We start from the raw sequence: 26,743 nt of genomic DNA, 5'->3' as shown, positions 1-26,743 counted from the left end.
CCTCTGCCAAACATGAGGAAACGTTTCTGGAGGAACAACTGTAGACCAGGCAGAATGCTAGGCCAGAAAACTGCCCCCACCCCCATTCCTCATCGTTCACACCTTGATCCTGCAGTTCCCCTGGCCTCTGGCAGCTGGGCCACCTTCTAAACTCACCCTCCAAACGCCCAAATCTGTCTCAAAGCCACTGCCTCTGCTGCCGTGAGGCCCCCTCCCTGGTTTCCCCAGGCTGCACCTCAGCCCTTTAAATGCCGTCTAGACCCCAGACCTGCACTAGTCCTGCCTAGGCCCCCTTCTCCAACCCCACAGGCCTGCAGAAACTGACCTTCACAGCCCCCGGGTCACCTGAACTTAGCCTAATAGCTACCAATCTTTCTAGATTTCTGATTTTTCTGTGTTCCTCCCAGATGTTTCTTCATCCAGGAGTCTTTTCCCTCGCTTCATCTCCTAGAGGGGGAGCCGAGCCCAGAGCCCTATAAACCCTCCTCCTACGGCCCTAATCTCCTTTCAATGAGCTGCCTCCTTCCCCCCCTTCACTGCCTGGAATCAAAGGGGTCTCTGGCGGTGGGGGGGGGGGGGACTGCTGAGGAGGAGGAATCAAAGGCAGTTGGAAACCCCTCTCCCCCAGGCTGGGCAGTGCTGCTCTGAGCTGGGGATCAAAGGCTGGGAAGGGGGAGAGGGAACCCTTGCCCGGCTCCGAGAAAGAAGGGGAAATAACTGAGTGAGGGAAAGGAAGACAAAGTGGGGAGATACGCCCCAGGGCAAAGCATGTCCAGAGTGAAGGAAAGAGGCAAAGGAGAAAGGGGGAATGTTTTCATGCTGCTAAGTAAGTTCCTTCCCAGCCCGAGGCCTGTGCTAAATTTTCACCTTCACAACAGCCCTGCTGTGGGAGGGATTGTTGCCCCCATTTTACAGATGAGGAGACTGAGGCTTAGAAGAGTGAGATAACCTGCCCAGGGCCACGTGCCCCAGTGAACGTGAAAGGCTGGAGACGGAAAACCTAGGGGAGTATAGTGACAGAAATGGAGGTGAACAGAGGGTGGAGGAGAGAGGTGAGAGGCAAGAGAATTGACAGATTGAGGCAGGCCCTCTGAGCCTGAGATAGGAGGAGAGAAAGTGAGTCTCTCAGAGCGCTGAGGACAGCCCTGAAACAGACAGTGTGTAAATTGGAGACAGGAAAACACTATCCAGGCTGGAACAATGGAGGGTGGAGACGGCAGCCTCTATCCACCCCCTTCCCAGAACCCGGGCATCCTGTCCCCAGCGTGCCGGGTTGGCTCCTGCCACCCCCAGGGGCCCGGGCCTCACCTCGGGTTGGCTGGGGTCCCGTCTGACCCCTTGCCCTCCGTGGACATCACTTGGCCCCTGGGAGGAGGCTGCCCCACCCACCCACCTTCCCTTCTCCCCTGCAGCCCCCACAGGGGCAGAGGGAGGCAGGCGGGTGAGTAGGGGGAACCTGGTCCCAGGTGTGCTGCTGGCTCCCCTGGGGGGCCTCCCACATGGCACTAGCCTCCCAGGGGATTCCCCTACCCTCCCTCTACCCTCCACTGCCAGGGGCTGTGATGTTTCTCCTAATCCCCCCTTTCCGCCAGAGCCCCACCCCTCCCCCGATGCCCCTCCCCAGAGACCAGAGCGGAGCGGAGCCAGGTGTGTTCACCCCTCCATACACACACCCCTAAAATCTCCTCCCCTTTTCCTTCCCGTAACCAAATCCAGATGTGAGGCCTCTGCAGGCAGGGGCCAGGGCGGGAACCCAAGCGTCCTGGCCTCCAGCACTTCCTCCTCTGACAGCAGCGAGCTCTTGAGGTGGGGGCAGGGGGTGGTGGTGGCAGGGCTGGGCCTGGGCAGCTGAGTACCACCTTCAGGGATCTAAAGGACTGGAGTGTTTGGTCCCAAAAGGAGGTGGAAGCCTGGAGCAGGAATGGGGTTGCAGGGAGGGAGGCAGTGACTTTGGATTTGAGGAAGGGACTGTGAGTGGAGGTGAGGCAGGCCCTGTAGGGAGGGGTATCCCCCTGCCTGCGGTTCTCTTCCCTCAGGTCATGCCAGGTTGGGGTTCTAGTTTAACTCTGTCTGAGCTGTTTGGCCTTCTTCCCCTTTCCTCCGGGCAGAGCGGTTCTCAGAAGCCTAGATCAGGGAATTCGGAGGGGGGCAGCCCGGTGCCTGCCAGCTGTTAGGGGTGGGGTTGGCACTCCAATAAAGAGATGAGAAACAGGGTGGCAGAGGACAGGACTTGCTCCCCTCTTCATTTCTCGGCTCAGTCAGCCCCAATGCCACCAGCTTGGAGCTCAGAGGACCCACCTGCCTCAGTCAGTTCCCAGGGATCTGGTCTCCCTGGCGTCTCCCCCAGTGCTGACTGTCTGTCTGTCTGTCTGTCTGTCTGTCTGTCTTAGAGACCCTGCTGAACACGAAACTGGAAACTGCAGATCTGAAGTGGGTCACGTTCCCTCAGGTGGAGGGGCAGGTAGGAGGCAGGCCCAGGAGCTGGGGCTTGGAGGGACACCGGAGGAGGAGGGACAAGAGGTACCTGTGCTGGCCTGCTTCCCATGCCGCCAGCCCCCAGATCACAGCAGCCTGAACCCCTCCTTGCTTTATCACAGACACCCCCCCAAGCAGCCCCCAAGCTGATTCCCCCCACTGTCCCCACAGTGGGAGGAGCTGAGCGGCCTGGATGAAGAGCAGCACAGCGTTCGGACCTACGAGGTGTGCGACGTGCAGCGGGCCCCGGGCCTGGCCCACTGGCTGCGCACCGGCTGGGTCCCGCGCCGGGGAGCTGTCCACGTGTATGCCACGCTTCGCTTCACCATGCTCGAGTGCCTGTCCCTGACCCGGGCCGGGCGCTCCTGCAAGGAGACCTTCACTGTCTTCTACTTCGAGAGCGATGCTGACACGGCCACAGCCTTCACGCCAGCCTGGATGGAGAACCCCTACATCAAGGTACCCGGGCGCCCGGGACCCAGCCGCCGGCCAGTGTGGGACTGCGGCAGGCCCGTTGTGGTCCAGGGGCAATGGCTTAGCTTCCGAGGCCCTGGGGGATTGCGGGGGCGCTGGGGCCTGGAAGCAGGATGCTGCAGCCTGGAGCGGGAAGAAGGTGGTTGGCTGGGTGGAGCAGTCACGTGTAGTTGAGCTGCCCCCAGGACCCCTGGGGCGGGGCGGGGGAGGGGGGGGGAGGAGGGCGTCGTCTAGACCACCTCTGCCACTTCCCACCTTCTCCGAGTACACCCTGCCCTTCAGAGACTCCTTTCTGTGCCTTCCATCCGATTCTTACTTGCCTTGCAAGCTTCAACTCCCCCGGGACGCCTTTGCCCTGGGGTCTCCCGCCAGCTACAGATCTCATCATGCTTTTAACTTCTCTGTTTCCTTCGTTCCTGTTTCCTCGGCTCCGAGTCCAGGGGCCTGTCATAGAGCAGGTGTTGATAAATGTCTGTAGGGTGAGTGAGTGAAGAGAAAGGTGGGGGGTGCAGGACAGAGGCTGGACGCATCATAGGAGCTCAGCAGGCATTAATGGGTAATGTTGGGGCCTGCAGGCAAGTGGAGAGAAGGCTCTGGAACAGGAACGGAGGTGGTCAGGGAGAGGGTGAGCTGGAAAGAAGAAAAGAGTCCCCCAGGCCCTCGGGGAGCGGAGGACAGTTGGCAATGAGTCTCTCCCTGCTCCTGGCAGGTGGACACAGTGGCTGCTGAGCACCTGACCCGGAAGCGCCCTGGGGCCGAGGCAACCGGGAAGGTGAACGTGAAGACGCTGCGTCTGGGCCCACTCACCAAGGCTGGCTTCTATCTGGCCTTCCAGGACCAGGGTGCCTGCATGGCCCTGCTGTCCCTGCACCTCTTCTACAAGAAGTGCGCCCAGCTGACCGTGAACCTCACCCGCTTCCCGGAGACTGTGCCTCGGGAGCTTGTGGTGCCCGTGGCGGGGAGCTGTGTGGCTGACGCCGTCCCCACCCCGGGCCCCAGCCCCAGCCTCTATTGCCGGGAGGATGGCCAGTGGGCTGAGCAGCCGGTCACGGGCTGCAGCTGTGCCCCCGGGTTCGAGGCCGCCGAGGGGAATACCAAGTGCCGAGGTGAGGCCCAGCGTCTTCTCCGTGCAGCTCGCCCATACCCCGCTCTTGGACCCGCTCCAATTTCCGTTTTGAACATTTCTCTGTTCTCAAGGGCACTCACTCCCAGGGCCTGTGTACAGAGCCCCCAGCATAGTTCTGAGCTCTTACACACCCTTTCTCCTCACTATGTCCCCAATTCTTTCCTGGATGACGGGTGAGGGACGCAGGGCTGACCGCAGGACGAGGGTACCTTGTTGGGCTCTGAGGACAAAGGCATCGTGGTCTCTGTTTCTTGTTCATTGTGGTTTCCTCTAATTTACTGAGACTGAATTCTCACTTAGCTATTTTTCTCTAGCGCGTGCGTGCAAAACTCAGGTTTTGTAGATTGAACATAAGGGATCTGGGAACTTCTGTGGAAAAGAAAATGACCTTACTGTCACTCACCTCCACCTGCAGTTGGCCTCTGACAGTGACAGGGCCCAGCAGTCACAGCAGGACCTGAGACTTGCACACCTTTCGAATCACAGCTATTTTCCCAGCCCGTTCCAGAAGATTCAGGAATGTCCTAGCTGCATTTTTTTGCCCATCAGGGCTTCAGTATTACAGTGGCCATCGGGCCTGCCACTCTACCTTGTAAATAAAGAAAACACGTTCATTCCTGTGGCACAAACTTGTTTTTCTCATGTTTTGATCATCGTACTTCAGTTTACTTGGTCTCTGTTGTGATCCGGTGTATTTAGTGGTGTGCATTTAAAAACATAATTCTGAGCAGCGGTCTGTGGTTTTACCAGACTGCCAGAGGGTATTTGTAGGGGGTGTCAAGGTTAACAAAGGTCAGAAACCCTGATCTGGAGGGAGGGTCCCCTTCTCCTCTTAGAGGCGAAGTTTCTGAGCTCTTCCCTTGCCGCTCCCTGTGTGCCCTCCACGCAACTTTAAGAGCAGCTGAATGTTTCTGATGAACGCTGTCTCTCTCTCAGCCTGTGCCCAAGGCACCTTCAAGCCCTTAAATGGGGAGGGGTCCTGCCAGTCGTGTCCAGCCAACAGCCACTCCAACACCATTGGCTCGCCTGTCTGCCAGTGCCGCGTTGGGTACTTCCGGGCCCTCACGGACTCCCGGGGTGCGCCCTGTACCAGTAAGTGACCAGTGACCCCTGGGGTGGCGGGTGGACACCCACCCCAGCTCCCAGCCTCTCCGGCCTTCCTCCTCTTGGCCCTGGCTTGCTGGTGCCCAGCCAAGACAAGAAGTCACGAGGCTGCCTGCGTGCCCCACTGCCCCTCTCTGCTGAGCGGGTCAGCCTGACTCCCTGGTGTCCCACAGCGCCGCCCTCTGCTCCGAGAAGTGTGGTTCCCCGGCTGAATGGCTCCTCCCTGCGCCTGGAGTGGAGCGCCCCCCTCGAGTCCGGGGGCCGAGATGACCTCACGTATGCCCTGCGCTGCCGGGAGTGCCGCCCTGGGGGGTCCTGCACACCCTGCGGAGGAGACCTGACCTTCGACCCTGGCCCCCGGGACCTTGTGGAGCCCTGGGTGGCGATTCGTGGGCTGCGTCCTGACTTCACCTATACGTTCGAGGTCACCGCCTCGAATGGGGTGTCCTCCTTAGCCACCGGACCTGTCCCGTTTGAGGCTGTGAATGTCACCACTGACCGTGAGGGTGAGACTTCGAGCCGGCTGGAAGGGACGCAGCTGGCCCCAAGGCCTGAAGGGCAAAAGTCGGTGGTGGGGCAGTGAGGCCGCCGGGAAGCGTGGAAAGTCAGGGCTTGCAGGGCAACAGGCAGACACAGCGAGTGAAAAACGGTGCCGAGGCAGGCAGGCTTTCAGGACGGGGCGGAGAGAGTCAGAGGCAACTCCTGGAACAGCCGGAGGACCGACACAGGTGTAGCCAGCAGAGGCAAAGTTGGAAAGACAGGGAACAGACCTGTCACGAGCAAATACCCTACCCTGTCCTCTCCCTCACAGTGCCGCCCCCAGTGTCCGACATCCGGGTGACGAGGTCATCACCCAGCAGCTTGAGCCTGGCCTGGGCTGTTCCCCGGGCTCCCAGCGGAGCCGTGCTGGACTACGAGGTCAAGTACCACGAGAAGGTGAGAGCAGGACCTGCCCCTGGGGGTTTGGGGTGGGCAGGGGGATGTGTTTGGGGACTGGGATACCTCAATTACAGGCATCCAATAGGCATTTGAATTCTAGCTCTGCTGAGTACTAGCTGTGTGACCTTGGGCCAGCCCCTTGGCCTCTCTGAGTTTGTAAGTCAATTACAGGTACCAACCCCACAGAATGGCTGCGAGGATTAAATGCTATGATAAAAACCAAACACCCAGCACAGTGGATACATAAATGAGCTCTGAGGCCCCTCTTGCTGCACAGGGGAACCAAGATGCAATGATGGGGGAGGCTCAGGGCAGGGAGGGAGAGGTGGGAAGAGCAGTGGAAACGTGGCGGGGGGCGGGGGTTTACAGCCAGCCCCTCCTCTCGGACAGGGCACAGAGGGCCCCAGCAGCGTGCGGTTCCTGAAGACGTCTGAAAACCGGGCGGAGCTGCGGGGACTGAAACGGGGAGCCAGCTACCTGGTTCAGGTGCGGGCGCGCTCCGAGGCCGGCTACGGGCCCTTCGGCCAGGAGCACCACAGCCAAACACAGCTGGACGGTGAGCCTGGGGAGCAGGGCATGGGCAGGCCTTGCCCGTGCCCTCGGAGGACCCCCAAAGTCACGTTCCCATGCTCCTCTTTCAACCACAAGGCGTTTTGGCCTAGTGAGGAGAGCGTAGGCTGCAGAAACCAAAACGTATAGCTGGGAGGGGAGACCTGCTCGGTGGCTTTCCGGCTGTGTGACTTTCGGCAGAAGCCTGACCCTTCCTTAAGTCCCACCTCTCTCCTCCCCCCAAAGTGGCAATATCCCGAGGCCTCTCTCACAGGGCTCCAAGGATTAACTGAGGTGACACCTGTTTATTTTTATTTATTCATTTTTCATGTTTGTTTATTTTGAGAAAGAGAGTGAGCACACGAGCAAGGGAGGGGCAGAGAGAATCCCAATCAGGCTCCCGCTGTCAGCGCAGGGCCCTATGCGGGGCTCAAACTCCCAAACCATGAGATCATGACCTGAGCCAAAATCAAGAGTCGGACACTTAACCGACTGAGCCACCCGGGCACCCCATACCTATTCATTTTAATATGCTCGGCCCCGGGAGCCCCGGGTAACATTTGAGCATCTGACTTCGGCTCAGGTCGTGATCTCGTGGTTCATGGGTTCGAGCCCTGCTTCGGGCTCTGTGCTGAATGCTTGCTCAGAGCCTGGAGTTTGCTTGGGATTCTGTGTCTCCCTCTCTCTCTGCCCCTCCCCCGCTCGAGGTCTGTCTCACTCTGTCTCTCAAAAATAAATGTAAAGAAAAAAAAACTTACTATGCTTGGCCCAGTAGCTTTCTGAGCCTTTTCATTTGACAGTTTAATTGAGCTGGGACTCACATGCCATACAATTCACCCACTTGGAGTGTACAATTCGGTGGCTTTTAGTATATTCAGTGTTGTGTGACCATCACAATTAATTTTAGAACCTTTCAGCATCCAAAGAGAGATACTATAGCCCTTTAGTGTACCCAGCCCCTGGCAAACACTAATTTACTTTCTGTCCCTGTGGATTTACTTATTCTGGACATTTCATACAAACAGGAACCGTGCATTCTGTGGCCTTTGGAGACTGGCTTCATCCTTCATTCAGGACAATGTTTTCTTTTTTTTCTTTTTTTCAAGTTTATTTTGGGAGAGAGAAGGGGGGGTGTGGAGAGAGGGGGAGAGAGAATCACAAGCAGGCTCCACACTGGAGCCTGACATGGAGCTCGATCCCATGACCCTGAGATCATGACCTAAGCCAAAATCAGGGGTCAGATAGATGCTCAACCGACTGAGCCCTTCAACCACCCAGGCACCTCTAGGAGAGTGTTTTCGAGATTCACCCATATTATAGCGTGTATCAGTGCTGTTTATGGCTGAAAAATATTCCGTTGTATGGCTACAGCGTGTTTTATATATCCATTCATCTGTTGATGGACATCTGGGTTACTTCCACTTGTTTGGCTACAAACCTTTTCGTTTTTAGCCCTTGGGGACTTTCTGTGATCACCAGTATCTGTAACTGAACAAAATCAAACTGCTCTTGCCGCAACTAGGTCTGGAAACTTCCTCTCTTGCCCTGAGGGACTTGGGAGGGGCCCCCACCTGTGGAAAGCAGTCTGAAAACCACTGTGCTTCCCAGACCCTGCGTCTCCTCCGCCTTCCCCGTACCCCCCACCCTACTGGGGGCCTGTTCGCAAGGGAACACAGCTCGTGCCTTGCGGCTGGTGTGGGGTCCCCAGGGGCCGTCGGCTTCTCTTGATCACCAGTTTTTCTCCCCCAGAGAATGAGAGCTGGCGGGAGCAGCTGGCCCTGATCGCAGGCACGGCGGTCGTGGGTGTGGTGCTGGTCTTGGTGGTCATCGTCATCGCTGTCCTGTGCCTCAGGTGAGGGCTCTGGGCACCTGGAGGCCCTTGGGAAGGCCCGTGTAGCTGTCCACCTGCCCGCTCGCTCCAGGCAAACCTCCCTCAATGCCCCAGGATACTTGTTTTCTCTTGGAAGCTTCTCTCATCCCCGCTCCTCCTCCCCCCGGTCCTGTCCCTTTGGGAACGCACAGATGTGGGATTCATTTTACCTTTTCTTTCCCATTGGCCACAGGAAGCAGAGCAGCGGGAGAGAAGCTGAATACTCAGACAAACACGGACAGTATCTCATCGGGCACGGTGGGTAGGCGTGTCCTGAAAGAAGCAGGACTGGGGGCAGAGCTGTGAGCCGAGAACCCAGGCATCTGAGTGCATGGGAAGCTGCTTCTCGGTTAACGGGGCCTGTGTGATCCCTCAGGTACTAAGGTCTACATTGACCCCTTCACTTACGAAGACCCTAATGAGGCTGTAAGAGAGTTTGCAAAAGAGATCGATGTCTCCTATGTCAAGATTGAGGAGGTGATTGGCGCAGGTGAGAGGAAGGCTGGGCGCCTGTGGGAGGAAAAGGAGGGCCAGATGGTGGGCAGAGGAGGGCTGACCCTCAGCGTCCTTCCTGAAGGCGAGTTTGGCGAGGTGTGTCGGGGGCGGCTCAAGGCCCCAGGGAAGAAAGAGAGCTGTGTGGCCATCAAGACCCTGAAAGGGGGCTACACAGAGAGGCAGCGGCGGGAGTTCCTAAGTGAGGCCTCCATCATGGGCCAGTTCGAGCACCCCAACATCATCCGCCTGGAGGGCGTGGTCACCAACAGCGTGCCCGTCATGATCCTCACCGAGTTCATGGAGAACGGCGCCCTGGACTCCTTCCTACGGGTGAGCCTTCTGCCCCCAGCCTCCCGCACCCCCCTCCCTCCCCCAGCACAGCCAAGGAGCTCAGAACCAAGGTAGATCGTGGGGTGCACATCACACCTCCTCTGCCCTTTGTTCTGCCTTCGGGACAGCTTGAATTCCTGGGACTGGCCTTCCCTTCGGCCGTGAGTGGCAATGGCCTCTCGGTGGGGCGAGCTGACCCCAAGATTTGGAAGGATGGTCATTTGTCCTTTTGACAAATATTTCCTGAGTGCCACCTGGCACATCAGCCACTGTCCTAGGTCCTGGGAATAAAGCCATGAACATCTCTGCCCTTGACAGTATAATCGAGGAGACTGGAAATTAACAAGTAAACAAATAAGCTTTTGGAATACAGATATTTTGGGGGCGCCAGGGTGGCTCAGTCAGTTGAGCGTCCGATTCTTGATTTTTAGCTGAGGTCATGATCCCAGGGTTGTGGGATCAAGCCCCGAGTGGGGTTCTGTGGATGGAGCCTGCTTAAGATTCTCTCTCCCTCTGTCCCTCTCCCCTCCCACCTTCTGTCACCCTAAAAAAAAAAAAAAAAAAAAAAAAAAATTAAATACAGATCATTTGGAAAAGTGACTTGAGATGATAGGGAAGAGTTTCTTTTAATTTTCATCACTTTAACAGGCTTCACTGGATTTTGTTTTATTTTTTAACTTTACATCTTTTTGGGGAAAAAAAACGCATTTTCCTACAGAGCAAGATATTGCATTTAACAGAATTATGATGCTTCCTCGGGATCATCCAGTACCCAGTCAATATTCACAGTTCCCTAGTTGTCCCCCAGATGTCTCCTTCCTCCTGGTTCCTCCAAACCAGGATCTAGTTCAAGCATTGCACTTAGTGGTTTTGTTTGTTTGTTTGTTGTGTTGTGTTTTGTTTCTCCTGGTGGTTATTTTTTTGAGCCTCTTCTAAATCCAGGACCGTTCTCTGTTTGACACACTGACATTCTGAAAAGCTGGGCCTCTTATTCCTTTGAATGTCTCACCTTCTGGATTTATCAGCTTCTTCCCTATGGGGTCACTGTTTCTCCACTTCCTTTAAGAGAAGATAGATTTAATGTTCTGAGAAGTTCAAAAGTAAATATGTGTGGCCAGCCTCCATCGGGGGTGCTGTGTACCTCACATGACACCCCATCCAGAGACAGGCTCTCTGGCTCTCATCAGGAGAGATGCTGAGGCAGGCCTTGGGGTAGTGTGATGGAGGCCCGACCCTTCCTTGTGGACACAAGCTTCTGTTCCTTGGTACCATACAAAGGTCTGGTTGCCAAGAGAGGGAGGGAGGGTCTATTTTAGAAGAGATGACATTTGGGGTGCCTGGCTGGCTCAGTCGGTGGAGCATGCGACTCTTGATCTCGAGGTTGTGAGTTCAAGCTCCACGTTGGGTGTAGAGATTACATTTAAAAATGAAGAAGAAGAAGAGAGGACATTTGGGCTGACATTTGGGTAGATGAGAGAGAGCCAGGCAGGAGCAGATGGAGGAGAAGCACGTGGGCCTCACGGCCTTAGTAAGGAGTTTGGATTTGATTAGAAGTTCAAGGGGAAGCCTCTGGAGGGATTTCGGCAAGAGAGGTGATTTTAGGAGCTCCGTTTGGTGTGCTGGGGGGCAAGAGCCAAGAGCCAGTGGGGAGACTCGCAATCCTTTGGGGCACGGCAGTTGCAGCAGGATGGGGAGAAGTGGCTGGATTCGGGACGTGGTTTGGAGGCAGGGCCAGCAGAACCTGCTGATGGATTGTAAGTGGCAGGTGAGGAAGAGAGGAATCACAGAGAACCCTGGCGTCTGCCCCGAGCATCTGGCCAGCGGCGTTTCTGCAAGCTGAGTTTTGAGGTGTGGGACAGGGGCAGGCTTAGAGGAGGGTTCAGAATTCAGGGTTTGGACTCTGGCCCTGGCCCTGCATGGCTGCCAAGGGTCCCCTGCGTGCTTGCTGAATCCAGAGGATGGGATTTGTCCACTGTAACTGTTTGGCTGATCCGGTGAGAGCAGACTCTGTAAAGGTCAAGGTCAGGCTTTAGGTCTTGGCTTTGGCGCCGTGTTCATTGATCGCACCCAGTTTTTCACTGCCGTGTTGCAGGCTACACACAGCTGGTCCAAGAGGGCTGAGCAAGCTTTCTTTGGGTCAGCACAGTGCCTCTGCACCTGTAGACAGGTAGTTTAGGGCACGCCTCAACTGTCAGCCACTCTGTTGCCTCCAAATAAAAAGAACATACTAGAGGCGCCTGGGCTGCTCAGTCAGTTAAGTATCTGACTCTTGATCTCAGCTCAGGTCTTGATCTCAGGATCCTGAGTTCAAGCCCCGCACTGGGCTCTGTCCTGGGCGCGGAGCCTACTTAAAAATGGGGGGAAAAGAGTTGTGCCAGAAATAAGGAAAAAATTAGGGGCTCCTGGGTGGCTCAGTCGGTTGAGCCTCCAACTTCAGCTCGGGTCATGATCTCACGGCTCATGGGTTCAAGCCCTACGTCGGGCTCTGTGCTGACAGCTCAGAGCCTGGAACTTGGTTCGGATTCTGTGTCTCCCTCTCTCTCTGCCCCTCCCCTGCTCGCACTCTGTCTCTCTCTGTCTCTCAACAATAAATAAATGTTAAAAAAAAATTTTTAATAAAAAAAATAAACATTAAAAACATTTTTTTAAAAAGTAAAAAACTGAAAAAAAAAAAAAAGTACTAGATTAAAAGGATTTGTTGATACTCCCTGGATATAAAGCCCTGCCCTAGGCTAAACAGAAGAAAATGATTTTTTTAGTTTTTTTTTTTTTAAATAATGTTTATGATTTTGAGAGGAAGAGAGAGACAGAGCACGAGCAAGGAAGGGGCAGAGAGAAAGGGAGACACAGAATCTGAAGCAGGCTCCAGGCTCTCAGCTGTCAGCACAGGGCCCAACGTGGGGCTCAAACCCACGAACTGTGAGATCATGACTTGAGTTGGGGTCTGACGCTTAACCAACTAAGCCATCCAGGTGCCCCTAAATCAAAAAAAAGTTAAAAATAATCGTATAATCTTGAACATCATGTCAGGTTACTGTAGTGAGAGCTGAGAGAGCTCAGAGTAAGAGAAAAGAGGAGGGCTTACCTGGGAAGGAGGAGGGCTTATCTGGGAGGTCAGCGGAAGGAAGGGGGGATGGCAGGTGCGCCGGCCTGATGGTGCCCTCTCCCTCGTCTGGTCTCCAGCTGAACGACGGGCAGTTCACCGTCATCCAGCTGGTGGGCATGTTGCGGGGCATCGCCTCAGGCATGCGGTACCTGGCTGAGATGAGCTACGTCCACCGAGACCTGGCTGCCCGTAACATCCTGGTCAACAGCAACCTTGTCTGCAAGGTTTCCGACTTCGGGCTTTCCCGCTTCCTGGAGGAGAACTCTTCTGACCCCACCTACACGAGCTCTCTGGTGAGGCTGGGGGACCTGCGTATGAACTAGGTTCTCAGGGCCAGGTGGAAAGATGGGAGGCACTGGCAGCTCCAGTTCAGGGTCAGGATGTAGGCACAGACCATGGAGGGGGCGGTCAACTTAGGGAACCCAACTTCCGGTGTCCAGGAAAAGAACAGAGTTGAGCTATGTGTCTGAGTCCCAGAAAGAAAGGAGGCCTGGGGGAAGGCAAAAGCAGGGGGCCAGATGCCTGGGTCCTGTGAGTCCCTCAGCTAACCTTTTCCCTCCTCACCTTTAGGGGGGAAAGATTCCCATCAGATGGACAGCTCCTGAGGCCATCGCCTTCCGGAAATTCACATCTGCTAGTGATGCCTGGAGCTACGGAATTGTGATGTGGGAGGTCATGTCATTTGGGGAACGTCCATACTGGGACATGAGCAATCAGGATGTAAGTGTCCCATAGTCCTACCAAGCTTACCTGAAATGTTCTCTCGCCTGGGATATGGGTTGGGGAGTGGGGTCCCCAGAGAGCTAATCGCTGTTGTCCTTGAGGGTGGCACAGAGTAGAGTTGATCTTTGTATCCAAGACTTTGATACAGCACGTCTGGTCACAGAAGGACACAGAGGAGGGCAGGGTTGGGAAGTTACTCATCTAGATCACGGCCGAAGAGCCACTGGGGCTTCAAGCCACAGCCAGCTTCAGCCCCGGCCAGGAGGACCCCCACCCCAAATCTGCCATTCTCGGGGGCTATGGCACCTCTCCTGGCATCTGCTAAGTCCCCATTTTCTGGGAGTCCTTTGGCACCCCAGTGTTCCCGGGAGACCCTCACCCAGTGCTCCTACCTGTCCTTCCAGGTGATCAATGCCATTGAACAGGACTACCGGCTGCCCCCGCCCCCAGACTGCCCCACTTCCCTGCACCAGCTCATGCTGGACTGTTGGCAGAAGGACCGGAACGCACGGCCCCGCTTCCCCCAGGTGGTCAGCGCCCTCGACAAGATGATCCGGAACCCAGCCAGTCTCAAAATCGTGGCCAGGGAGAATGGCGGGTGAGGATCCCAGACAGCGGGCTTCCTTCCCACACTCTGCCACCACCTGAGAGCCGCCCCCCCCCCCCCCCGCCCCGCCCCGCCCTTCCTCCTCAGAAGTATCCGTCCCTCTGGTGGTTTGTGGGATTGTCCCTGCCTCCTTCTCCGAGGCTGGGCTCAGAGTCTCCACCTGATGTAGCCCTGGAGCTCAGCGCGCCCCTCCCCATCCTTGCCTCCCAGGGCCTCGCACCCACTCCTGGATCAGCGGCAGCCTCACTACTCAGCTTTCGGCTCTGTGGGTGAGTGGCTTCGAGCCATCAAGATGGGAAGATACGAAGAAAGTTTCGCAGCCGCTGGCTTTGGCTCCTTCGAACTGGTCAGCCAGATCTCCGCTGAGTAAGTCGTGGCAGAAGCTGGAGGTGGTGGCTGAGGGGTACCTGGGGACCAGGTTTAGCAGGGACCTTTGGGGGAGATTCCTGGTGCAAACCCTGTTAGCAAGAGTCTCCACCACCACCACCCCCACCGAAACAAGCAGTAACAGCTCTGGGGGCTGAGAGCCCACAGAATCTCCCAGGCCGGCATTGCCCAGCTCACCCCTTTGCGCCACCCCATGGCCCTGCCGCACCATAGGTATCTCTCCTGGCGTATCTACATTCCGGGCTCTGCTCTCACATTAACAGTGACAACTCTGGCTGTTTTCCCCACCCATAAAAGGAGAGGGTTGGACTAGGTTTTGGAGATCCTTTCCAGCTTTAATGTTAAATAGTTTTATGGTTCCAACGCCTCTCACTTGCCTCTCACTTTGTTCCCCCAGTCGGCCCCTCTGGCGCTCCACCTTTCTGCCTTCCCATTTCCCTCCCAGGCTCTTTTCTCAGGCCAGGTTTGAATAACACGTGGAAGGAAGAGAAATCTAGGAACCAGGGGGTGGGAGGCAGTCTCCCCGCAGCGCAGGTCATGGACCTCCCTGCTCCCTGATTGTCCAAGAGACTCGTGCTCTCTATTTCCCACCTCTGCTATTCTCCCTTATCTCAGGCTCCAGGCCTCAGGATGGGGGGGGCGGGGCAGCTCGTGTTCGCCCCTGCCCCCTTCCTCCCCACCCGCTCTTCCTCTCTCTCCGACCTTTTCTTCTGACTTCTCTTTTCTCCTCTAAAGCAATCTGTGCAGCCCCTTCCCCCAACCTCATTTTGCGCGTTTTTCCCTCTTTCATTCCTCCCCTTCGCTGATTCTCTGCCTTTTCCTAATCCTTGCTGGAGCCCCAACCTGTGGCCCCCGCAACCTCCCACCAGCCAGCCCTGCTCAGCTACCTACCCCACCCTCTACTGCCGCTGTGCAGAAGGACTGAGGCCCCGCTCTTAAATCCTCCGGAAACTGCCGGCAACTATTGGCAACTATTGACGTGCCCCTCCCCTGCTGGCCTTCCTGATTGGCTGACAGTCCTGAGGCAAGACGTGGTGTCTGGAGCTAAGAGAGCCTCCCTGGGAGCCCTATAGCCTCACCTAGCTCTCCCTTCTTCCCCAGGGACCTGCTCCGAATTGGAGTCACTCTGGCGGGACACCAGAAGAAAATCCTGGCCAGTGTCCAGCACATGAAGTCCCAGGCCAAGCCTGGAGCCCCGGGTGGGTCGGGAGCACCAGCCCCCCAGTACTGACCTGCACCTGCTTGCCTGGCCCCACTGCTCTGGAGCGGCAGGAACTCCCAGCTGGGGACACCGCTCCCCTTCTTCCTGGGACAGAGTCGGATGGGGACCCAAAAGGCCATCGTACCTAGGCCCCACTGGATTGCACTTTGAACCCATGGGGGTGGGGGAGCTGGCAATTTGGAGACAGGATTTGAGGATTCTGCCATATGAGAGTAGAAATCACATGTCCCCCCGCCCCCTAGGCGGGGAACCCTATGCCAAGGGTGCGGGAGCCCTTCCCTCGGGATTGGGTGTGACCAGAGGGAAAGGAAGCGCTTATAATCTGCCAACTTCCCAGGAGTGGTTGGGCACGATCCCCACAACCTCCCTCTGATCCCCAGTTAGGGCCCCACGTACCGCCCCCCCTTCACCTCGAAGGGCCACTGCACTGCCCTGCAGACCAAAGAGAAGAGGGTGACTAGCCTGGGAGCTCGGGAGTGGAGAGCGCCGCATCGTGGCCGGAGGCGGGAAGGGGTGTCGCGGCCCAGTGACAAAATCATTGGACTTGGATGTCCCAACCTTGCTGCTGTCTTCCCCGAACTCAGTTTTCCCTTGTAAATGGTCCTCCCCCATCTGCTGCCTTCATATTGAAGGTTTTTGAGTTTTATTTTTTATTTTGGCCTTATTCCCCCCGCCCTTATTTTGTTGTTTTTTGTTGTTATTTGTTCTTCCACCGTCCTTGTCATTACCTTTTGTGTTGGAGGGGCCCGTTTCATTATTGCCTCCTTTGCCCAGGGTGAAACAGGGCCTCATCGCTGTGTCTGTTTCCGGAACAATGCCTTGGTCACACCACAACTCCCAGACACTTCCCTGCCCCCAAGTACCCCCAAGTTGTGTCCATGAGGGGGTGTGGGAGGGGTGAGGTGGTGGTGGAAACCAGAGACAGACACCGGTGCTTGGAGGGGATCTTAAATTATATTTAAAACAAATTTTTTTTTTTTTTTTTTTGTATAAATAAACGAAACTGGGAAACTGTGCAGTTCTGGGGGTGATTGGGGATGGGGGATGGGCCAGGTTTCCGCGGAGAGTGCGGCCTGGGTATGGAAGAGTGGTCGGAGGTCTGGAGACAGGGCTGTGGGGGGCTGCAGGGGGCTGCGGGCTTGGTTCCCGGGCCCCAGGGTGTGTCTGAGGTGGTGGGGTGGGGGCAGTGGGAGATGAGTCATTGGCAGCTGCTTCTAACGGCTCCAGATGGTTCTGCCAAGAGCCTGGGGCACCTCCGGGGTGGGGCTGCCCCTCCCTCCCCTGTCCTGGTTCCCCAGCCCTGGTAGGGGGCCTCACCCGGGGAGGCCTTGAGCTTGTAGCCCTGCCCCGCAGCCCCCTGAAGGGGTATAGGGGGGCATTGGCTGGGGTGGGGGTCCAGTTAGATGAAGGAGACAGATGTGGGCCAGATGTTGGCAGCTGGGGTTGGTTTAGAGGCAATGGGGGGAAAGTCTGCATGGGCTGTGGGGGAGGGGCAGAGCTGGAGTGAGGGATGTGGACCCCCCACGGGTACACACACACACACACACACACACACCCTGGGCTGAGTCCTTGGGAAGACAATTCCCCCTTTCAAGATGCTGCCCGGGCAGGTTCTCCCAGGCTCTTCCGAAGGGGAGGGGAAACCACCTGAACGTCTTCCCCCAACTTCCAAGCAGGAAGATGGGGATGGGGTCAAACCCCTGCGAGCCCTTGTTGCCCTCTTTTGTTCCTTTGCTCCCAATCTGCCCACCCTCGGACACCTGCAGGGCCAGCCTTGCTACTTCTGCGTCTCCGGTGGCCCCTGTTGTGTTGGGTCTGTGCGGGACCCCAAATCACAGTTTCTGCCCTTCCCTGCCCAGGTGGCCTCAGGTGGCGATCCCGTCTGTGATTTCCTACCCGTCCCAGCGTCTTCTAGCGTCCCTAATACTCTGGAATCCTCTGTCCACTCCCTCGATGACCCATCACTCCTGTTTTGTACACGCAAGAGGTGTGGGAGGGACTCCATCCTGCTAAGGATGGAGGGCGCGTGGGTCCAGAAGGACATGGTCTATCTGGGAGGATGCCAGCCCAGGCCACCCCTTTCCCCGCCCAACCAGACATCCGGGCTAGATAAGGTGACCTTAGTTGTTGAGGGGAGGGGCAGAGGTCAAGGGGACAGGGCACAGACGAAAAACAGGCAAAAGGTCAAAGATGCCGTGAAGGGAGTTCGGGTGGGGGCGGGGTGTGCAGCAGGGAACCCCGTGATGCCCGAGCCAAAGCACAGCCAGCTCACTCGTGGAACCCCCTGAGCACCCCGGCCATGCCCAGCTCGAGTGAGAGCTGCTCCCCCCAGCCAGCCGGGTCAGGGGCCATCCCTCCCTCCCCAGGCCCTTCCCCAACCAGGTGGGATCTCCATTCCTTACACGAGGGTGGCTGCAAGGGTCCTCAGAAAATAAGCACAGAGGAAGGGTTCCTTTGTAGAACCCAGTGTCCTGCCTGCTCTGGCATCCCCTGTCCCTTGGGGTCTTACGTCCTGGCCTCCCCACCCCAACTGGCAGCCTTCCTTTCCCTCTTGGCGCCCAAGCAGGATGTTCCAGGCCCCATCCCCAAGCAGTGACCTGCCCGTGGGGAGGCCCGAGACCCTGGGGGAGGGGTCAGAATGTGAGTCCTTTGGCTTCAGGCTAAGGAGAGCTGGCCTCAGCTGCTGGGATGGGGCTCCGAACTCCTCAGCCCCTAGACCTCACCAGCAGTTGCCATAGTAACCCCCAGGCCCTCTTGGGAAATGGATGTGCGCAGAAGCGAGGGGCCTCCCCGGAGGATCACAGGCAAAAAAGCCACATTCCCCATCCTTAGCCTCCACCCTGTGTTTAATCTCCTCATGGGAAACGTCAGCCTCCTCGGGATCACCTGGGTTCCTGGGAAGACTGGGAAAGTGCAGACTTTTTTCCCATTTCCCAGAAGCCAGAGGGCTGGACACCCCACCGCCAAGCGGCTCTGTCCAAGGGACAGTCAGACCTCGGTCCGCCTCCCCTCTGGACATTTTGCAGAGCACCCAGCGCTGGCCACCCCCCAGCCCTGCACACTTGTGTCCCTCCCTCCTATTTCACCCCGCCCCCCCAGACCCACTTCACAGATCCCTTCCTCCACCACAGTCATGTGGAAATTCACATTTCAAAAATAAATTTTAATTTTCTCTCTCCTTTTTTGAGGGCAACTCAAAACTGAGGGACTCTAAGGGCATGCTCTGGAACGAAATCTGAGGAGAAAGCAAGAAAACCCCACGTTAGAGGCAGACTCAGCTCCCAGTCGCCAAGGTTTCGTGGGGCTGGGATGGTTCTCACCAGCATCGGCCAGTCTGTTCTCTGTTCTGGCTCTGTGTTTTCTTCCTGGGAGTGGTGGGGAAGAGAGGAGGGTCAGTGCCCACTCCCCTGTGGACTCGTCCCCACCCACCCCTGCTCATCCCCCTTCCCAGAACTCACCTCCTCCTCCTCCTCTTCCTGGAAACACATTCCCAGGTCACTGCCGGCACTATGACCACCACAGGCACGAGCATCCCCAACAGGATGGCCACAAAGCTGGATGCTTCTGGGGTGCGGGGGACAGGACGGAGGCACGTGGGATAGGAAGGCGTGGGGGAGGAGACACTCCCCTTCCATCCTAAGTTGCCACCGGAAAGGACTGTAACCCCTGAGTCCCTGGGTGTGACTAGCTCTCCCTCCAGAAGGCTTTTACTCCAAGGCCTCGGCACCACACACCCAGGGTCCCTTTGTGTTTCTGGACACTCAACTCCCATCAGCCTTGTTAAGGGGGGTGTTTGTCCAGCTGGTCCCCTAGAGTCCAGGGGTCTCTGTGGCCAGTGCTTCTCAACGAGCAGCCCTGGAATCACTTCTAAAATGTTTTGTTAATATTTATTTATTTTTGAGACAGAGAGAGAGAGAGAGAGAGAGAGAGAGAGAGTGCAAGTGGGGGAGAGGAGCAGAGAGGGGCAGAGAGACATAGAATCCGAAGCAGGCTCCGGGCTCCGAGCTGTCAGCACAGAGGCCGACGCGGGGCTCGAATCCATGAACTGTGAGATCATGACCTGAGCCAAAGTTGGACGCTCAACCGACTGAGTCACCCAGGCGCCCCCGGAATCACTTCTACTAGTCACCCGGGAGCTTATTAAAAATGCAGATTTCTGGGCCCCCTCCAGACCTCTGGGCTGCCAGGAGTAGGGGGGGAGTCCTGAAATGAACACGTAGAAAAAGCCACCCCCACCCACCCCACCCTGGGTGAGAGGTGGGATAAAGTCGGAGAACCACAGGCTCAGAGGCTCAAGGGAATTCGAGTTTTGGATGGGGAGAAAGGGTCAAAGGTACTGGAGAGGCTCAGACGGATCCGAGACAGGACAGGAAGAGCAGGAGTGAGGCAAGGAGACCAGAGAAGGGACCGGGGTTCTGAGAGAAGATCCCAGAGGACAGCGGGTCCCCCCTCGTAATCTGGGGTTTCGCTTTCCACACTTGGTCACCCACAGTCACCCGCAGTCCAGAAGCAGATGGTCCAGTAGCATCAGAAGGTCAACAGCCTGACACTACATCACAACGCCTACATCATGCACCTCCCTCGTCATCTTCTCTCCCATCATCACAAGAAGGGGAGGACAGTACAATCGGTGTGAAGGACAGACCACTTTCACATGACTTTTATTATCGTAGTTGCTCTGGTTGTTCTATTCGGTTGCTGTTAATCTCTTATTGCGCCTAACTGATAAAACTTCATCATACGTCTGCACGTACAGGAAAAACCGGATGGGGTCCGGGGCTGTCTGTGGTTTTGGGCATCCACCTGGGTTTGGATGGGGGTCTTGGAAAGTACACCCCACAGATTAGTGGGGGGCTACTGTATGTCGGTAGGGGATGGGCACAGGGACTCGGATTCTTTGAAACTCCTTGCTCTGCTCATCTCTAGGGAGCATATTATATTATTATGTTTTCTATAATGTGTGTTACATTAAGAATCCACTACCCGTCATAGCTCTGTAATAGGTATGCACTGTATGTTCACATTGTGTACATGGAATAATGCTGTAGCGATTGGTGGTGGGGAAGGGGCTGTGAAGATACAGGGTCTGGGATGAAGTTCTCACCTGGTTTTCCAGGGGGTGGCACATCCTGGGGCTCTGTGCAGAGGTGCCCCCCGTAACCGAGTTCACACTCACAGGTAAAGTGGGTTCCCTGCTCCTGGCACCGTCCATCATTTTGACAGGGGTTCCGTAGACATGGGCTTTCTGTGAGGACAAGCGGGGTGATGGGGGGGGGTGGTTCTAAGAGGACACCCACAGCCAGGGAGAGGGGTCTGGGGCTGGGACCCCAGAGAGGGAAACAGAGGCTGGAAGAGGCTGGGCAGGGGTCCGCCAGCCTGGCTTGTTGCTTGCTTGCTTTTTTTTTTTTTTTTTTCCCTGAGTTTTAACATTTTTTTTTGATTATTTTTATTTAAATCCAAGTTAGTTAACATATACACCAGCCTGCCTTTCAAACTGGGCTCTACACTCACTAGCCCTGGGCTCTGGAGAAAGTGCTCACCCTCTCTGAACTCCACTGTCTTTACCTATAGTGGGGATGTGGGGTAAGGACTGAAGATCACGGAAAGCTAATGCCGGGACAAGGCCCCAGCACAGTGCCTGGCAGATGGCAGGCACTCACTGCACGCAGATTCTTTCTCTCTGCCCCTCCCAAAAAAGGAGAGAGTGGGATGACAGCCAGCCTCCTGACATCGAAGACTGAGAGGGACGATCCTCCTTCCCGCTCTTCCCCCCCCCCCCCACAAGGGGGCAGCTTGAAGCCAAGGGGAGGTCTAGGCTCACCTCGGAAGCAGCCACGAGTGAGGTTTCCCAGGGTGCAGATCTCCCCGGCATGACAGCGGAGGGGCTCACACAGCAGCACCCCCGAGCTGGCGCAGGTGCAGCGCTGAGAGCAATCCTCGGTCACATAGCTGTCACCCCGCTGCAGAGGGGAGAAGGGCCGGGAGGAGAAGGTCTGGTTTTGCCCCTCGTCGGGCTCTCCTGCCCCCACAGGGCCCTCCACTCCCAGCCCGGACCTGGTAGTAGATGCCGTTGCTGGTGCAGCCACAGTGGGCCACGGGGAGGCTCCGGGCACCACTGTAGATGTAGCCTGGGAGGCTGGCACAGCCTTCCACACAGGGTCCCTTGCAGTCGCTAGGGGCTGCCAGGTTGGCACAGGAGGCTGGGCAGGGTGTCATACAGCTCTGATAGACGGTGTTGGCCGGACACGCCAAGGCTGACGGGAGAGTCATGGTGAGGTGGTGGCCAGGCTCGGCTGACCCCACAGATACGGGGAACGTGGGGCCGGAAGCTGGAGGGGGGAACAAGGTCATCCAACAGAACCCAGAGCTTGGTAAAGGCCGGGAAGCCAGAAGAGTGGGCCGGCTCTGCGTGTCCTTCTGCCTGTGACATTAAAGCATGCTAAGGAAGTGGAGGAGCAAAGCTGGGCGGAGGCGAGAAGGAGCGAGAAGGAGCGGGATGGGCTGACACGGGTGGGTGGGGTGCAGCCTCCTGGGTGGGGCAGAGAGGGAGGCTGGGTCGGGAGGACTCGGATGTGGTGAGTCCAGGGACGGATAGGGGAAGCGGGGCGGGCAACCCAAGAGGAGCAAGAGTGGGGGCTCAGAGCCGAGCAGGGGGCAGAAGTGGCCAAGAAGGTCGGGGGACCAGCTGCTGGGGAAGGTCAGGGCCTCACCACAGCCCGTGAGGTCCCGCCAGCCGGCTGGGGTGGCTCCCGCCTCCTGGCAGATGATGGCGTAGCCGCTGAGGACCTGGCAGCGAAGTTCCTCCTGCTCTTTGGGGGTCCGGGCGGTACACAGATCAAACACACAGTGCCTGGGGGGAGCAGGACAGTTGGGGGCTGTCAGAGACGGGGAGGCAGAAACCCAGCCCTGCAGAGGAGGACCCGGAAGCCCCAGCAGAAAGATAGTAGGCAGCGTGTGTGTGAGTGTGTGTGAGCGTGTGTGTGAGTGTGTGTGTGTGTGGGGGGGGGGGTGCGTATCACAAGGAACTGAAGCCACAGAGAGAAAGAAGGGCCAAACAGAGCTCGGATCACAGAACCGGCAGCAGGACCCGGACAAAGGCCACTCCCATGTGGTCTGGGCCCTCGACTCACTCCTGGAAGGGCTCGGGGGCCACAGTCTGGTGACAGGCAGCAAAGGGGCCCTGGGGGTCCACCAGCACCCTACACGCCTGGGTGCTGTTGATGAGCGCCAGCCGCTCCGGGGTGCATTCCGAAGTGTCGGAGCCTGACTCCTCCCCTTCCTCCTCTTCCTCCTCCGGTATGGCCCTGGGGCAGAGACCCAGGGGGCGCCAGGTGAGGCCCATGAGGACAGTGAACTCTGGAACTGGGGAGGAAGTGTGGGGAGGCATGGGCACAGCCTGGGATCCGTAGGGCCAGTGTGCCCACAGTCGGTCTGAGAGGCAGGGACAGAACGAGATCAGGCAAGTGTGTCTGGGCTCTCGCCTCGGGCGTCCTCCTCTGCTGAGGATACGGGGTGAGTGGGGTGTGGACAGATACCGGGCTGATGCTCACCCCCCCAGGGCCGGTCACCTTGCGGCCACTCAGAAGCCCAGCCCTCTCACCTTGCGAAGCGGGCGAGGCCGCCACTGATCCTGTGTACCTCCCAACTGTTGCCAAAGCCGATGAGGTCTTGGGTGATGGTGCCATTGGGCAGCACGAAGTCATTCCTCTTGTTCCCGTCAAAGTTACCGCACAGGCCACGCACGAGCCCCTTGTACTTGTTGGGCAGCGTGATCACTGCGGGAGGAAGGGGTGTTCGAAAGCAGGGCTCCCCACCTCCTCTCTGCCCCTCCAGGCTCCTCCCCAGGCGCTCAGGGCCCACTCCCAGGGCAGGGGCCTCCTCACCGTGGCCTGGGGACCATGTGGTTTTCCTGGCCCCCTCCCGGAAAGGTCCATCCTGCTCTCCCATCCCCGCTCTCCGGTACCTGCATTTTTGCCTCCGTCGAAGCTGACAAGCATCTCGAAGTCAGTGATCAGAAACAGGCGATGGCCTCGCAGGTTAACCCGCAGACGGTCATCGGGCTGGTAGGGGATGTCCACCTTCTGGTTGTTGACCTGGAGAAGACAGACGGGAGCCATGTGGTCCGGAGTCAACCCGACCCTCTGCTGCCTCTCCTCTGCCTCTCTGCACTGCTCGGCATCTCCGTGCCGTCATTCCATAGAAGGAGACACCGGGTAGGGTTTGCTCCCCCGAGTCTCTCTTCCTTGGCAGAGCAGACGCCCCCGGTCCTACTTCAGCCTGGCTCCACCTTCACGCCGCACGTTCTCTCCTTCCCTTTCTCCCTATCTGTCTCCGACCTCTGGCTCAATCCCGCCGCCCTCCTCTGCCTCATCCCATGAGGGGAGTGTGGCACTGATTCCGACTTCCATAACCAGGCAGCCCGGGCCAGGGACTTCCCAGAGAACACGGAGCCCTGGCTTCGCCTGTTTTCGGTGGCCTCCCAAGGCCCAGGCCGCCTCCCGACACCCACCGGGCCCGGCCTGGCTCTTACCACGAGCTCCAGTTGAGCCCGGAGCTGGACTGTGTAGCCATAGATCACCACGATGATTTCGTGCAGGTAGACGGGACTCCAGGGCAAATACACTTTGTTGCGCCCCTCGACGACCAGAGGCGCCACCCCAGTGGGGAGCGCGTCCACCGTCTTTATCAGAGTGTAAGTCATGCGGCCCCGGAAGAGGTAGCTGAGGCCATCAAACGTACGGTAATGGGGGTCCCCGTAAACTGAGCATTGCTCTGATGCTGCCAAGAAGGACAGACACTCAGAAGGGACCCTTCCCCGATAGAACAACACTCAGAATCCTTCTAAGGCCCTGATGGCTCTGGTCACCCTCCCTCGGAGCCCCCAGCTCCCTTGATACTTGACCTTCAACCTTCTTCCTTTCCCAGCCCCCATTACAAAACCTGAGAGAGCTCTCAGTCCCGTCCTCTCTGTTTGCACTTAACAGAGCAAATCCCAGGGGCGGCCACGGCTAGGCCACGGAGCAGGTGAGAGCCCAAAGGAGGCCGCAGGCCCACCCCCTGCCCGTGCTGGGCCCCCTTCCCTCTCCGGACTTTCCCAGCCTGAGCCCCTTCTGGCCCCACCTCTTGCTCCACCTCCCCAGTTGCCCCTCTTACTGTTCACGTCACAGGTGCCCGTGCCGTCAGATTGGGGCTCACAATGGGAGCCAGAGGGGCAGCTGAACTGCTGGCAGTGAACGCTTCCCGAAGTGCAGGCACACCTTCTGGTGCAGCGAATGGTGATCCAGGACTTACCCTCCTAGAGAAGCCACGGAAAGAACCAGAGCGTGAGGAGGGAAGGGCCAGCCTAGGCCCACAGTCTGAATGGCTTACTTGGCCCGGGCCAGAGGCAGTTATGGTACCGCCTCCTAGAGGCATCGTGCTTGGTGTCTTACATCCGTTGTTCAGGAAGTACTACTGGACCCATCTTCCAGATGAGGACACTGAGGTCACGGAGGTCCTCTGACTCACGAGTGGTACCCATAGGATTCAAACCAAGGCCACGCCCCATCCCGGCTGTTTGGATTCCTCAGATCCAAAACCCAAACCATGCCCACCGCCCCGCCCCCCCCACCCCCCAGCCCAGCCCTGGCTGGACACCACCCTGCTCTGTCCCCAGGCTCCAAGAGACCCAGGAAAGGAGAAATTGCCAGCTTCCAGGTGTTGTCCCCACCACTACTTCCTGTCCCCACTCACAGGGAAGGAGCTGCCATAGTCGTCTGTGCAGCCGCCACACTGACTCCTGGGTACACACTCTTTCCCACTGAGCACGAAGCCGGACTGACACATGCAGCCCTCCTTGCAGATGGTGGGGACTTGGGTGTCACTGCACTGGCCTGATGGGTCCACGCAGGAAGGTAAGCAGGAGGGAACGCAGGACGAATACTGGGTGTGGATGGGGCATTCCAGAGCTGGGGGAGGGGGAGGGTAAACATTTATTGCGCGTGGGCTCTGTGCCAGGCCCCAAGGAAAGAAAGGAGTAAAAACGGCCCTTCCACCAATTCAGTGTGGGAGACAGAGGTCAGCCAGCAGCCCAGCGACTTTGGTGTGTGTGGTCAGTAAGTGTGTGACACGTGTGCGTGTGCAACAGGAGCAGGGAGGTGTTCGCTCTGTTGCAGGAGAGAAATGGAGCCCTTTAAGCAAAGTACCTGTGATCAAATGGAAATGTTCACGGGTAGCAAGAATCTACAACATAAAGGAGTCAGTTGTCCCTAAGTTAATGTATACATTTCACATGACCCCAATAGAACACGCCAGCGTGATTTTGCATTGTTGTTGTTGTCTTAAGTCCATTTATTTATTCTGAGAGAGACAGAGACAGCCTGGATGAGGGAGGGGCAGAGAGAGAGAGGGAGAGAGGGAGAATCCCAAACAGGTTCCGTGCTGTCAGCGCAGAGCCCCACACAGGGAACGCAGGAAACTGAGATCGTGACATGAGCGGAAACCAAGAGTCAGACGCTTAACCAACTGAGCCACCCAGGCACCCCTGTTTTGTTTCTTTTTAATAGGGCAAGAAGGTATTAAAGTGGAGAGGAAGATATGAACAAACCAGAAAAGCCAAGAAAACTTTAAAAAATGAAAGAAAAGAAAGAGCAGTGAGTAGTGAATGTCCCTACCAGAAATTAAAACACAATTTAAACTCTCAATGATCACATCACTGGGTTACTAGTAAGTGAAGACACAGCAGTGAAAGGACAAAGAAGACCCCATAGGGACCAGATACATATAGGAATTTAGTATAGAATAAATCATGGCATCTCAGGCAGTGGGAAAAAGAGACAGGTCATTTAAGATGCTAGGGGAAAAAATAAAAACAAATGTGATTCACATCTCGTACTGTGTACCAGAATAAAAATTCCTGTGGATCAAACATGTAATATAAAAAAAGAAACCATTGGGCTGGCTTGGTCGGTAGCCCTACATTGGGTGTAGAGCTTACTTAAAACAATAGAAAGAAATCATAAAAATGCTGAAGCAGGGGCACCCGGGTGGTTCAGTCAGTTGAACGTCCCACTCCTGACTCAGGTCATGATCTCATGGTTTGTGGGTTCGAGCCCCGGGTCGGGCTCTGACCGACAGTGTGGAGCCTGATTGGGATTCTGTCTCTCCCTCTCTCTGTCCCTTCCCTGCTTGCACTTTCCCTCTCTCTCTCAAAATAAATAAACTTTAAATGCTGAAGCAAAACATGAGCAAATTCTTTTTTTTTTTAATGAATTTTTTTAAGTTTGTTTATTTGTTTTGAGAGAGAGAAGGAGAGCATAAGCAGGGGAGGGGAAGAGGGACAGAGAGGGAGAATCCCT

The 26,743-nt window shown here is 56.8% G+C and overlaps 2 protein-coding genes across 4 annotated transcripts in view; one reads left to right on the top strand and one right to left on the bottom strand.

Annotated features, from left to right (window-relative positions):
- EPHB4 (EPH receptor B4) overlaps positions 1 to 16,421 on the top strand; it is a 30,648-nt gene extending 14,227 nt beyond the window's left edge. For all 3 annotated transcript variants that reach the window (XM_045462216.1, XM_045462218.1, XM_045462215.1), the window contains exons 2-17: positions 2,391 to 2,461; positions 2,647 to 2,934; positions 3,659 to 4,055; positions 5,012 to 5,167; positions 5,353 to 5,685; positions 5,991 to 6,115; positions 6,509 to 6,674; positions 8,417 to 8,519; positions 8,731 to 8,795; positions 8,914 to 9,027; positions 9,115 to 9,362; positions 12,546 to 12,761; positions 13,039 to 13,188; positions 13,596 to 13,789; positions 14,009 to 14,164; positions 15,287 to 16,421. In XM_045462216.1, coding sequence (XP_045318172.1) covers positions 2,391 to 2,461; positions 2,647 to 2,934; positions 3,659 to 4,055; positions 5,012 to 5,167; positions 5,353 to 5,685; positions 5,991 to 6,115; positions 6,509 to 6,674; positions 8,417 to 8,519; positions 8,731 to 8,795; positions 8,914 to 9,027; positions 9,115 to 9,362; positions 12,546 to 12,761; positions 13,039 to 13,188; positions 13,596 to 13,789; positions 14,009 to 14,164; positions 15,287 to 15,416 — 2,912 coding nt within the window. In that variant the 3' untranslated portion in view covers positions 15,417 to 16,421. The remainder of the gene's footprint in view (positions 1 to 2,390; positions 2,462 to 2,646; positions 2,935 to 3,658; positions 4,056 to 5,011; positions 5,168 to 5,352; positions 5,686 to 5,990; positions 6,116 to 6,508; positions 6,675 to 8,416; positions 8,520 to 8,730; positions 8,796 to 8,913; positions 9,028 to 9,114; positions 9,363 to 12,545; positions 12,762 to 13,038; positions 13,189 to 13,595; positions 13,790 to 14,008; positions 14,165 to 15,286) is intronic.
- A 2,243-nt stretch (positions 16,422 to 18,664) lies between these two features.
- The window catches only part of ZAN (zonadhesin), a 39,110-nt gene continuing 31,031 nt past the window's right edge, over positions 18,665 to 26,743 (bottom strand). The window contains exons 35-46 of the mRNA XM_045462290.1: positions 25,140 to 25,354; positions 24,561 to 24,702; positions 23,938 to 24,179; positions 23,371 to 23,500; positions 23,008 to 23,182; positions 22,538 to 22,711; positions 22,118 to 22,257; positions 21,462 to 21,661; positions 21,229 to 21,367; positions 20,512 to 20,652; positions 18,866 to 18,971; positions 18,665 to 18,772 (exon numbers count right to left, since the gene is read on the bottom strand). Of these exons, the coding sequence (XP_045318246.1) occupies positions 18,724 to 18,772; positions 18,866 to 18,971; positions 20,512 to 20,652; positions 21,229 to 21,367; positions 21,462 to 21,661; positions 22,118 to 22,257; positions 22,538 to 22,711; positions 23,008 to 23,182; positions 23,371 to 23,500; positions 23,938 to 24,179; positions 24,561 to 24,702; positions 25,140 to 25,354 (1,853 nt within the window). The 3' untranslated portion in view covers positions 18,665 to 18,723. The remainder of the gene's footprint in view (positions 18,773 to 18,865; positions 18,972 to 20,511; positions 20,653 to 21,228; positions 21,368 to 21,461; positions 21,662 to 22,117; positions 22,258 to 22,537; positions 22,712 to 23,007; positions 23,183 to 23,370; positions 23,501 to 23,937; positions 24,180 to 24,560; positions 24,703 to 25,139; positions 25,355 to 26,743) is intronic.

This window comes from Leopardus geoffroyi, chromosome E3 (assembly GCF_018350155.1).
Source record: "Leopardus geoffroyi isolate Oge1 chromosome E3, O.geoffroyi_Oge1_pat1.0, whole genome shotgun sequence".
NCBI lineage: Eukaryota > Metazoa > Chordata > Mammalia > Carnivora > Felidae > Leopardus > Leopardus geoffroyi.
Note: the sequence above shows the minus strand (reverse complement) of the source record. Positions and strands in the feature narration are given on the sequence as shown.